Here is a 12,752-nt window from a genome sequence, read left to right as displayed (position 1 = left end):
AGAAGATAAAAACGTGGAGGATGTGAAGCTGCCGGCCGGACGGCAAATCGCATCCGTTCCTAGGATAACTTCCGGGATGACGTCATCACGCCGCGACCTGACGGCGTTTCGTCCAAGAAGACGTTATCAAAGGAGACCGTGGAGTTATTCACTGTTTTTCAACGTCACTCAAGTTGATATTTGGGACACTCATTTGTTTGGACATTTATTTGTTTACCCACATCACGCGGCGCAACTTATTTTTCTATATACTATTATACCATACTCCTACGGCACAATAACTTTTTATTAAAATGTTTCTGGCCAAAATGGAATCTTGGTTGGATAAACAGAAAGTGAAATTGTGACTAAAACCACTTGACTGGTATGCATGTATGATGGATGGATGTATGGATGGGTTTACATTTAAATAACTATATAACTTTATATTCCCTTATCAGGTGATTTATCAAAGTAATATCACCTATTTTATACTAACAGGGTTTCCAAATCTTAAAGGCATCAAAATTCTTTTTTTTTCACTACTGTTCTTCATATTTTGCGCTACCTTTTCTGGAAATCTTTTTATTGTGGTTTTATTTCTTCTGAGTAAAACAGTTCAGTCTCCCATGTATTTCTTCATCACCCAACTATCATTGCTTGACATAATTCTGACCACAGATATTCTTCCCAACCTTCTTTATATCATCTTACATGATGGATGTACCATGTCTCTTGCTGGATGTATCATCCAGTTCTCCTTCTTTGTAAATGCTGAGGCTTCAGAGTGTTTTTTACTGACTGTGATGTCCTACGACCGGTATTTGGCCATCTGTAAGCCCCTGCATTACAACTGTACAATAAACCAAGCATTTTGCGTAAAATCAGTAATCCTAGTTTGGTTATTGGGTTTCAAAATTATGTTGCTTGATTCCATATCTTTGGGTAGTCTAAACTATTGTGGACCAAACATCATTGATCATTTCTTCTGTGACTTTCAACCTCTGCTTGAGCTTTCATGCTCCGATACTTCATGGATTCAAATTCTGGCTAGTGTAATCGTTTTTTTCGGTGTCATAGTTCCTTTTTTAATAATTGTTATATCATATATCCATATTGTTTTAACCATTCTCAAAATTAAATCAATTACAGGAAGACAGAAAGCCTTCAGGACCTGCAGCTCTCACCTGACCACAGTGTGCATGTTTTATGGATCTTTAATCATTGTGTATTTGTTTCCAACAAAAGGACAACTAGATTTTCTAAGCAAGATCTTCTCTCTCTTTTACACTGTGATGACTCCACTGCTTAATCCGATCATTTACACATTTAGAAATAACGACTTTAAGAAAGCTATTGAGAAAATAAAAATATGATTTTTTTTAAAATAAAATCTATCATCGTAAGCCTAAAAAAAAAAAAAACGATATGTACATTAGCAGAGAACGTAAATACTGTGCACCCATGACTGGTTTACTAAATATTCGCTCAATAAGTATCCAGATATATGAAAAAGTTAAGATTCCCACATATTGGGGTTGATTTACTAAAACTGGAGAGTGCAAAATGTGATGCAGCTCTGCGTAAAGACCATCCAAGTTTTTGTCAAAGCTTGATTGAACAAGCTGAAGTTAGATGATGATTGGCTACCATGCACAGCTGCACCATATTTTGCACTCTCCAGTATTAGTAAATTAAACTCATTGTGTTTATATAGGAGGAAGTGACTTCATATGTGGTGTCATGACACTTCCTGTCAGTTCCAAGCCTAGGGCAGAACTTAGGTACATCACAGTCAAAAAATAAGAAATAAAATTGTCCATTATCTCATTGATCCTCAGATCCTAAAAATTGTGGATTTGGTCTGACATTCATGTTCATTTATTAGGCAATTATGATAATTTCTGTCCTCAAACCTGTCTGGTCTTATTTCTTTATTGATGTTATGAAAATTACCATAAGCACTTTAATACCGGACACTTTTATCCCCTTCCTGCCCAGGCCAATGTTCAGTTTTCAGTGCAGTTGCACTTCGAATGACAATTGCATAATTATGCAACACTGTACCCAAACTAACTTTTAAAAATTTTGTTCACACGAATATAGCTTTCTTTTGGTGGTATTTAATCACCACTGGATTTTTTATTTTTTGATAAATAAAGGAAAAAGACTGAAAATTTTGTAAATAGATAATTGTTCTTCACACATTTAGCCCACAATGTATTCTGCTACATTTCTTTGGTGAAAATAACTCAAATCAGTGTATATTATTTAGTCTGTAAGAAATAACCCCCAAATTACCCCTTTTTGGAAAGTAAACAGTCCAAGGTATTCAGTAAGAGGTAAGGCGGGTTTTTTGAAGTTGTATTTTTTTTCATAAATTTTTAGAAAATAAAGAAATGAAAAACACATGTTTTAATATATATACTGTCACCAGTGTAGTACAGTGTCATCATATAACTGGAATAGCAGTGATCAGGGAAACTGACTGGTGAAAGTGTGAAAAACCAAAATAAAAAATAAAATCTTTTTTTTTAAATTTATTTGTTATTATTTATTTATTTATTTATTTCCTTTTTCGCAATTTATTTTTGTGACCAAAGCAATATATTGTCACCATTGTATTATATTACTACTCTGGGTAAGTTATCAGGATTTTTTTTTTTCACATTATGTTTGGTTATAGCAGTGTATTACATTGTCATAAGCAAACATATTACCGAATCAAACTGAATCATTCAGTCTGTTTTGTTGTGATTAGCTGTGATTGGTCAAAGCTAATCACATGGTACAGATAGCCTGTGATTGGGCCTGTCTGTACCATGTGATCAAATTGACCAATCACAGCAACACAATGTACACAATGAATGGCATGAAAGGAAGCCATCCATTGGGTACAATTGTCATGTGACCTGCTGTGGTTGGTCACGTGGTACCGCAGCAAGCTGGTATTCTGATTGGTCATCAGCTGTGTCCCGTGGACGCCTATAGGATCGCTGCTTCCGGACAAGACATCATATGATGTCCAGTCAGGATGGGGGAGCCACCACCCAGCCGTCAATCTCCCATTGATTGGGTGGGAACTGGTTAAACAAAAGGATTATTATTTTTTTGTATTTAATCTTTTTTTTAAGTGAAAACAACTTTCCAATATATCCATGTCTGCAAAGTTACAAAGACGTGCAAAATGCAAAGATAAAAAAAAACTTGGCAATATAGCAAACCCATCATGGGGGCGGAAACTGCCCAAAAGGCACACACACTAACCAATCCAAATAGTGATGCAGTCAGGTAAGCCTGAGAGCAAACCTGAGCATTCAAAGAAAGGAAGAAAACTAAATTAGCTACCAATAACTCAAAAAGGCCCATATGTTGGAGGAAGGGGGCCTATAAGGCCTCCATCAGACTCCTTCCAACAAGGGGCCATATCAAGGGCCATGCAGGATCGCTTAAAGGTGCAAACAGGAAACATATCTTTTGCAAAAACTTTTACCCTCTATTAAATAATATACCAGCTGATGTAATCTTCCAAGGAAGAAATCTTGTTTACAATTGCAGCACATATTGTTAGATTAGTATGTGAGTCAGCTGCAATTAAAGAAACACACGCAACCTCAAAAAAAGAAAAGATATTAATGACGAAAAGAAAAGGGCAGGCATGTTATTGAGTTTTCACTAATACCACAATTGCTCACATCGATGGTTGTTGCTGTAGAATAGAAATAATGGAAAAAGTGCAGTCTAAACGAAGCAACATCCAAGCTAGACGGAACATGGCCTGGATCAGAAGTGTACTCTAGACATACTGCCCAAATACAGTTGAAGCTCTCACGTTTTTCCCCTCACAGGTCCCTACCCATTCCTTGATCTCTTTCACCTTACTTATCTGCTCCTCGCGTTTAGGAATATGTGTGCCATTCCAGTAAATTGGAAGCAATTTGTTTAGCCGCATTCATTTGGTGTGTCAGGACACTTCTCTTATACTGGCTAATCAGTATAGGGGGGGGGGGGCATGGAGAAGGAAGTGTATTAGGGAGAAGGGGATATTCAACTTAATTCTTTCCTTTATCTGAGCTTTGGTATTTATCTGCCAAAAAGGGTCTAATCGCAGGGCAGTCCCACCACAAGTGTAAGTGTGTGCCACTGTGGCCTTAACCTTGCCAACAAAGGTATGAGATGTATGGGTAGATTTGCGACAGAACAGCAGGCACCCGGTACCAGTGTGTCAGTGCCTTTTAGTTTGTTTCCTGAGTTTTAGAATTAATAGACTAGAGTGCATCAGCTGATACAGGTGAGTCAACTGCGAAAACTCTAACCCTAGATCCCTTTCCCATGCCCAGATATATGTAGGTTTGACGTTGACAGAGGTAGAACCCAACAATTGGTACAATTCAGAAACCATATGAGGGATGGGCACATCAGCTAAAAAAGGTGCTCATAAGGTGTAAGAGTAGACACAGTCCTAATTGAGGAACCATGAACAGCAAAAAAGTGATGGGTTGGCTTATACCGCCAGAAGTCTATAAGGAAACCACCACGGCATGCCTCAAGAGTTTTAAAGGTGAGCAGTTCACTAACTATCCCTAACTCTGAGAGCTTGAGTCATAAAGGGGAATGTAGTTTCAACAGCCCTCTGTGTTCCCGGGGCAGCCATAGGGCATAGGACAGGTTTCTTCCTGCCATACACTTCTGCAGGGAAACCCAGACCTTGGTGTGAGTGTAGAAACACCAGTTCAGAAACTGCTGGAGAACACTAGCCCTGTAATACCTTTAAATATCTGGATTTCCCAGGCCTCCAGCCTGTTTAGAGAGCTTCAGCACTCTTAAAGAGGTTGTACACCGAGAAAAAATTTTTTTCTCTTCTTTACATCCTGAAAGAGAAACCCATAATGAGCTAGTATGCATTGCATAGTAGCTCATTATGAAATACTTACCTTAGAACGAGCCCCTGCCGTGCCGTCCGCTTACCTGTATGACGGGCGACATGTATAGTCGCCCGTCTTCCGGGATCGCGGCATCCGGCCATCTGATTGGCCGGAGCCGCGGTGACGTCACTCCCACGCACGCGCGCGGGAGCCGACGGTCACGGCACAGGGCTCTGAAGGAACGGCACGATCTGCCGTTCCTTCAGAGCGCATGCGCCAGTGACGTCACTGGCTGCATTAAAGGTAAATATCTTCTAAACGGTGCATGTTTAGGAGATATTTACAGTACCTATAGGTAAGCCTTAATATATTCTTACCTATAGGTACAACTTCCTGAGGAGGGTTTACTTCCTCTTTAAAGCTATTCATGATCCCTGCGCATTCCACACAAACCCAGAAAGCATACTCGTGTGTTGTGAAAAGAAGCTTCTAAGCAAGGGCACAGGCACCATCTGCAGGATAAAGAGTACCCATGGGAGGATGTTCATCTTAATAATGTTTACCTGTCCTAACCAAGTGAAGGCTGTCTTAGTTCAGGTCAATAAGTCCTGCCTAACTGTAGTCAGTAATATAGTTGTTAGTGTACATTGTTTCAAAGCAACCAGTAAGTTAGATATCTAAATATTTCACGGAGAATGTGGCCTAAGTAAAGGAAAAACCATCTGAAGACTACTTGGCAGAGCAAGGGTAACACAATGGGTAAGATTTCAGATTTTGCAAAGTTGATCTTAAAATTTGGTAGCACACTGAAATGCTTAAGTTCAGCATCTAGTTAGGCAGCAAAATCAGGGGATCTGGGAGGTGAAAGAGTAAACCATCAATGTAAGCTGACAGCTTGTGTTCAACATTCCCCACCTTCATCCCCCTTATATCCGGATTCGCCCGCACAGATCAAAGAAACAACTCCAGAACCAAAGCAAAAGGAAGGGGCGAAAGAGGACACCCCTGCCTCATTCCATTCCTGATAGGGAACCTGGATGAAAATAGACTGTTAACCTTGACTTAAGCACTGGGGTTGGAATAGAGGACCATGATCCAAACTAACATATTCAATCCCAACCCCAGAGTCTCCAAGATCGCCCTAAGGTAAGACCAATGCACTCAGTTAAACTCTTTTTCAGCATCTGTAGATAAAATGAGGTAGGGCATGGCCTCATTATGAGTGTGTGCCCAGTCAATAATAAGGATAGCTTTGACAGAGTTGTCTCTGGCTTCACAGCCTCCAATAAATCCATTTTGGTATGGGTGGACGATGTAAGGCAGAAGGTGTTTCAGGCAATTCGCTAATATTTTTGCCAGAATTATATTATAGTGATATTGGTCTGGGTGATATTGGGCAATAATTTTGTGCCATGGTAGAGTCTTAACCCTTTTTCAGGAGCACCATGATATGAACCAGCAGGAATCTGGCTACTACATGTGTCTGAACATGTCGTTTATGGAGTGCCCTGGCCAGCATCTGACCACACTTATTATCATGCTCATAATATTTATGAGATAGGTAACGTCTCATAAATATAGGTAACAGGCCTTTGGACCTGATGTTCCAATAGATGTGAAAAGAGTTCTTTGAGTTAAGTCAATTTTTTAAGAGATTCTGTGATGCTTGTGCCAAAGTTTGGCCTGTTGAAGAACATTGAGAACCCTCTGAAAGTCTGCCTGGCGTTCATTCCTAAACTTAGTGCCCAAAGAGATAAGTTCCCCTCCCACCACTGCCTTATGCCCCTCCTAGATCATCCCTTCACTAAGAAGTCAGAAGTGTTTTCCTGAAATAATGAGTGAAGGTGTCGGTGACTTTTGCAACCACAGCAGCATTGTCTAGCAAATTTTCATTCAGCTGTCAAGACCAATTCCTATGGATACCTTGTGGCAAAGTAAATGTGGCAGTAATTGGGGCATGGTCAGAAATTATGGTTGCCATCTGAAGTAGCCATCTGCAGTAGTAGGGTAAGATGGTCTACATATAAAAGGTCAATGCAGGTATAAACGTCATAAACTTTAGAATAATAACTAAATAAATAAGTCCCTATCCAATACATGGATTGCTCTCCAAATGTCTACCGGGAGATGAAACTGAAGGGTTTTGCAAAAATGCTTAAGAAAAGCTTAAGAGTGGGTTGTCGTCTGTGGGATGTGTCGAGCAGAGGGTCTGGGCTCATGTTGAACCCCCCCCAGAATAAAAATAAACTCTCTCTAAACTCCGCAAGCCACTCCAGGACTGCATCCAGGAAGGTAAGCTGGTTAGCATTGGGGGTGTAAATAGCAGCAAATGTAAGCATTTTCTCTGCTATTTTGCCCTTCAGGAATACATAATGACCCTGAGGATCTACATATTTTTCTGTAGGCTGAAAGGGACAGAATTTGTAAATATCTATGGTTATTTTGAAACAGGAGAAGTACTATGAAACCACTGGTTTTACAAGTGGGTATGTAATTTGGGCACTGACTGAGGGATAAAATTCGTTTCCTGCAGACAGAGTATCTGAGCCCCCAACCTTTTTAGCTCCAACCACAACTTGCTACGTTTATGTGGAGAGCAGAGGCCCTGAACATTATAATAAATTACCTTGAGAGAAGCCATGGCAGACTAAAATAACAGACAAACCACCAAAAGCACCAACCAGCAAGGAGTGAGCAATGTGGTGAAAAGCAGGCCCTACAGATGAAAAGACATATATTTAGCAAAATAGTGCAATACCTAATGATGCACGGGTGTTAACAACTGACAACTACGTTACCTGCAGGTTAGGTCAAGGGCACAATTTCACAATGTAGAGGCCCCGAGCCCTAGCCTGTTTCCCCAAGTGGGGTCTACACCAATATAGGTTGGGCCTACTTGGGGAATGTGGGCCAATATCATAGAGACAAAGGGACCCATACCCCACCCACCAGATCTATTCTTGATCAGAGATTGCTGTGTGAGCAGACCAGACGGGCTATAAAACCCCCATTTATATGTGGAGTATATAGGCGTTGGGTACTGGAATTCCTGGCTGGAAGGACTTGCTTTATCCAATAGGACATCGAAGCCCACGTTAGCAATCCCATTACCCTGTGAAATCCTGAACTGGGATCCTCCTGGGAAACAATCTTGTCCCCAGAAAGATTGGTTTTGCTTTAACTGTGGACAAATCTATTTGACCCAAGGTACCCCGGCTATTTCTCTAGACATTCCCTCCCTATTTGGGCAGTCATGGACCTAAACCGATCATAATTTTGGCAGTGTATAATAAGTCTATCTGAGTGAATTGGATCCCATTTGTGGATAATCCAGTCTGCAACTGTCTCTGGACGCCCCACTGGCCCTTGCGCATGTGTGACCATCCTTTGAATTGATTTTATTAACAACCCCATGAGCCTCTGTGAATCTTCGGCACCTATTTTGCCCTGAAGAAGCCGCTCAGGCGAAATGCATCAGTGATCCATACCCTGCACCACTGTAGGCTAGTCCTATATATATGTGGAACTGGGTGTGGGTAAGGTGTTTTGCAGAGGTCCACACTTATGGTTTGATGGACATGTGATGGTGGTTGTATTAATGTATGTTTGTCAGTTCTTTATTTTAATATTTGTATTTTGAAATAAAGGTGTTTTTATATAAAACAAAAAAACATTGTCTTGCTACCTTTTGTCTCCAGGGACGGGGTATACAGCACCGCTATAGCCCCCCTTGCTAGCTCCCTAACCTATTTTTGCATTTTCAGTCCAGGGGTGATGGTGCAGTTGGTTGAATGACTGAACGTTTATCTCTTTACCCACCAGATCTATCTAGATGCAGAATTGCAGATGAATAGGGAAACTAATGTTCAGTATCTGAATGCTCCAGTCTAAGGCTGTAAGAGCAATCAAATAACCCAATAAACATGAATAGCACCATCAGAATCCAAATACAAACGTAAACCAGTTCTTGAAAAGTCTAGCTTTTCTCAGACCAAGTGAATCACACCTGGAAACATGTAACAGGAAAAACTACCGATCAGGCTCCCCTGATAAGCAGATGGAACAAACAATGCTTTTACCTAGCACCTGTCTAGGAGGGTGCTAGGTGGACATATCATAAAAGTTGTGGACTGTTATGTTTTATGTTTTTTTATTTCAAATTGTGTCAATGTTGTTTAGCACAAATATAGAAGCACCATAGGAGAACATAGTCTTTCTGCACATTAGTATCAGCACCTCAAAAACAATACATAATATACAAAAAAGAATAAATGCAAAAAAAAAATGTGCATTTTATTATTATCATTAATTATTAATTATTATTATTATTATTATTATTATTATTATTATTATTATTATTATTATTACTATTATTATTATTATTATTATTATTTATCTTTTTATTATTTATTATTATTTATTATTAATATTATTTATTTATTTATTTTTTAAACGTGAACTTTTCCTTTAAAGCTTTTTATGGAGTATCTCCAGCATTGTCCTCAAGAGGAAACATCTTAGTTTAATAAAGCGTGTGTGTCAGGAGAAATTTGGTGTGAAAAAAATGAATTCCTTAAAGATTTCAATGAGGATTAATTAGCAATGTGGTAAAGAGAGCAGCAGTGTAGCAAAGGTATAAAAGGATTTCAGATCGATGTAATACCTGAGTCTAACAATCGCAGTGGTGTTTTCTTTTCATTGGAATTATTATGGTGGGTCTGCCCATGTTTGCCGAGGATTTTAAAAATAAAATATTACATCCAGACATCAACACACATGGAATTGAGGTAAAGTATGTAACAATTGCCTGGAGATGAGTGAAAACATAGAGGTGATGGCATGATGCAAAGTAGACTTGTTGTTTTGTTTTTCTATTTAAATAAGAATTGTTCAAGTAGGTGATTGTGGCCACATTGCAACATTTTTATCAACACATTGAACTTTTCCTATTTGCTTCCTTTTGGTCTTCCAAATGTACAATTGAAAGAGTTTTGTTATACTTGTTTTAAAAGTGCAAACAAAAGCTTAAAATGCCTGGGCCCTTGGCCTGTGCACAAAGACGGGTTATGGAGATGAGGAGCGGGGAAAGAGGAAAGGAGAGGTCTGATTTTTTTGGAATCCATCAGAAATGAAGTAAGCAGGGTTGACGCCATGGGATTAATTTACTAAAACTGGAGAGTGCAAAAGCTGGGGCAGCTCTGCATAGAAACCAATTAGTTTTCAGGATTTTTTTTGTCCCTTCAATGCTTAGATGAGCAAGCTGAAGTTAGATGCTGATTGGCTACCATGTACAGCTGCACCAGATTTTGCACTCTCCAGTTTTAGTAAATTAACCCCTATATTTCTTGTACATTAGTTACTTTTTTGTATTTGTAGCATATTTAATTAGGTAAAAGTAGAGGTAAATTGAAGTGGCTAATGTTGGTTCAATGCTTCCATGGTTCACAGACAACGTATTCGATTGTAAAGTCTTGGTTTTTTTTTTTGTTTTTTTTTCAATAAAAATAACAAACATGTTATAATTGCCTGCTCTGTGAAGTTGGTTTTGCAAAGGGTCCCTCTTCTGCTCTCCTGGCCCCTTCCCTCCCTTTGAGTGCCCCCACAGCAGGCAGTTTGCACTCACAGTCACAACTCTGAATATCCATTCAAACACAGAACTGCAGTTTTGCCCCATCCCCTCTCTCTCCTGATTGGCTAACCAAATTTGATTGACAGCCACTGAAGCCTATGGCACCACTTCTGTGTCTCAGCCAATCAGGAGGGAGAGTCCAAGATGGTCAAAGGACTCGTGGACATTGTTGGACAGAGAGGGGGCTTAGGAAAGTACCAAGGGGTGCTGGGGAGGCTGCTGCACACAGAAGGCATTTTATCTTTGTTAGGATAAAAAAAAAACCTTCTGCCTTTCTCTCCTCATTGGCTAACTTACTTTGATTGGCAGCAGTGAGAGCCAATGAGGAGGGGGGTCCCGGTCAGCTGAGACAGGTCAGGGACATCGCTGGATTGAGAGGGCGCTCAGGTAAGCTTTAGGGGAGGGTTGAGGGGGGCTGCTGCGCACAGAAGGTTTTTTTATCTTAATGCATAGAATGCATTAAGATAAAAAACCTTCTGACTTTACAACTCCTTTAAAGAAAAAAAAATTCAGGGAGTTTAACCCTCGACTACTGTATTGAAAACTAAATAAAAATAGCCTAAGTTGTTATGGTGGATATACTAGAGCAGTCCTTTTCAACCAATTTAACATGGAAGAATTGTTTTAAACACTTTCTCAGGGAACCCCTTCTAATAGCTATTGTATCTACAGCTAAAGAGACTTTAATATAAACAGTAAGCTGGAGATGTAAGAATAATAAAAAATCTAATAAAAAATAATCAATAATAATTATTATTAATAATAATAATAATAATAATAATAATAATAATAATAATAATAATAATAATAATAATAATAGTAGTAATAATAATAATAATAATAATAATAATAATAATAATAATAACAATTAAATAATAATTAATAATAAAAATAAATAAAAAAAAAAAAATAAAGGATGTGGTATACATAGCGTATTTGACACCCTGCACTGGTGTATATGATAAAATTGTTACTGATAATAATAGTAATATTTAAACAACCCCCCCCCCCCCCCCGAACTTTCCTCTTTCCTTTCCCCTTCCCCGCTTTATCTTCTCTTTCTACTCCCACTGACCCACGCTACCTAACACCCCTTCAGTATTAGCTACACCACTTACAACTTTTTCACACATATTTCCTCAAATGGAATGACATACATATTTGAAGACTGTTCATCTGCAACCCAACTAAATAATACTGCCTTTAAAGCATATCCCAATACCACATCTTTCCAGAACCCTCTTACATCTTACAGTACAAATCCCATCACTCGAGGCCTACTCGTACAGGTCACGGACAGGTTTGAGATGGTGGATCTACATGACACCATCTGCTAATATATAGAATACGAATACAAGATGAACAGTTATCTTATTACTCTATGTACCATTCATATCCTATAACATATATAGATCTCCTGTAAACGCCATAAGTTAAGCTGAATTATTCAACAAAGACTTTGTATGTCTTATAGATTTTGTATACCCCACCCTTATTTCTGTATAACCCCCTCTTCTTGTGTCTAGTAAACTTTGATTTGGAAAAAAAAAGTAGTGGCAATGACAATAAAATGTAACCCAAAAATATTGATGGCCATAAAAGAAATGCAGACAAGAAAAAGATTGTCAGAGAAAAAGTCTCCCCATACACTAGTGGTCAGTAAAGGACCCTAGTAAACTGGTAGTCAATGGGAAGATTGCTCCTAACACTGGTGGTCAGTGAAAAGAATACCCCCATTATGCCATCATTGGTGGCAGTGGTAGCTTATCAGAGAGGAAGAAATTGTCCATTGCTCAAGTAACCCCTAACAAACTTTGGAACAATCCATGGGTTCTACAGAACCCTGGTTGAGAAAGTTTATGCTGGAGAGTACTGCTACTATTTCTATTCTTATCATAGAATTACATGGAACTCCCAATCTGACTATTATACCATACTCCTACGGCACAATAACTTAATATTAAAACATTCCTGGCAAAATGGTATCTTGGTTGGATAAACAGAAAGTGAAATTGTGACTAAAACCACTTGACTGGTATGCATGTATGATGGATGGATGTATGGATGGGTTTACATTTAAATAACTATATAACTTTATATTCCCTTATCAGGTGATTTATCAAAGTAATATCACCTATTTTATACTAACAGGGTTTCCAAATCTTAAAGGCATCAAAATTCTATTTTTTTCACTACTGTTCTTCATATTTTGCGCTACTTTTTCTGGAAATCTTTTTATTGTGTTTTTATTTCTTCTGAGTAAAACACTTCAGTCTCCA

At 38.7% G+C, this 12,752-nt stretch overlaps 1 protein-coding gene across 1 annotated transcript; it reads left to right on the top strand.

Annotated features, from left to right (window-relative positions):
* Positions 1-608: 608 nt before the first annotated feature.
* LOC309552978 (olfactory receptor 10A7-like) lies at positions 609-1,355 on the top strand (the record flags this gene model as incomplete). Its single annotated transcript, XM_082253884.1, has 1 exon — positions 609-1,355. The coding sequence occupies one exon, from the start codon at positions 609-611 to the stop codon at positions 1,353-1,355; it is 747 nt and encodes a 248-aa protein (XP_082110010.1).
* Positions 1,356-12,752: the final 11,397 nt, after the last annotated feature.

The sequence above is a fragment of the Pelophylax lessonae genome (assembly GCF_965119305.1).
Source record: "Pelophylax lessonae genome assembly, chromosome: 4".
Lineage (NCBI taxonomy): Eukaryota > Metazoa > Chordata > Amphibia > Anura > Ranidae > Pelophylax > Pelophylax lessonae.
The sequence above is the reverse complement of the archived record's forward strand: the minus strand, read 5'-3'. Positions and strand labels throughout refer to the sequence as shown.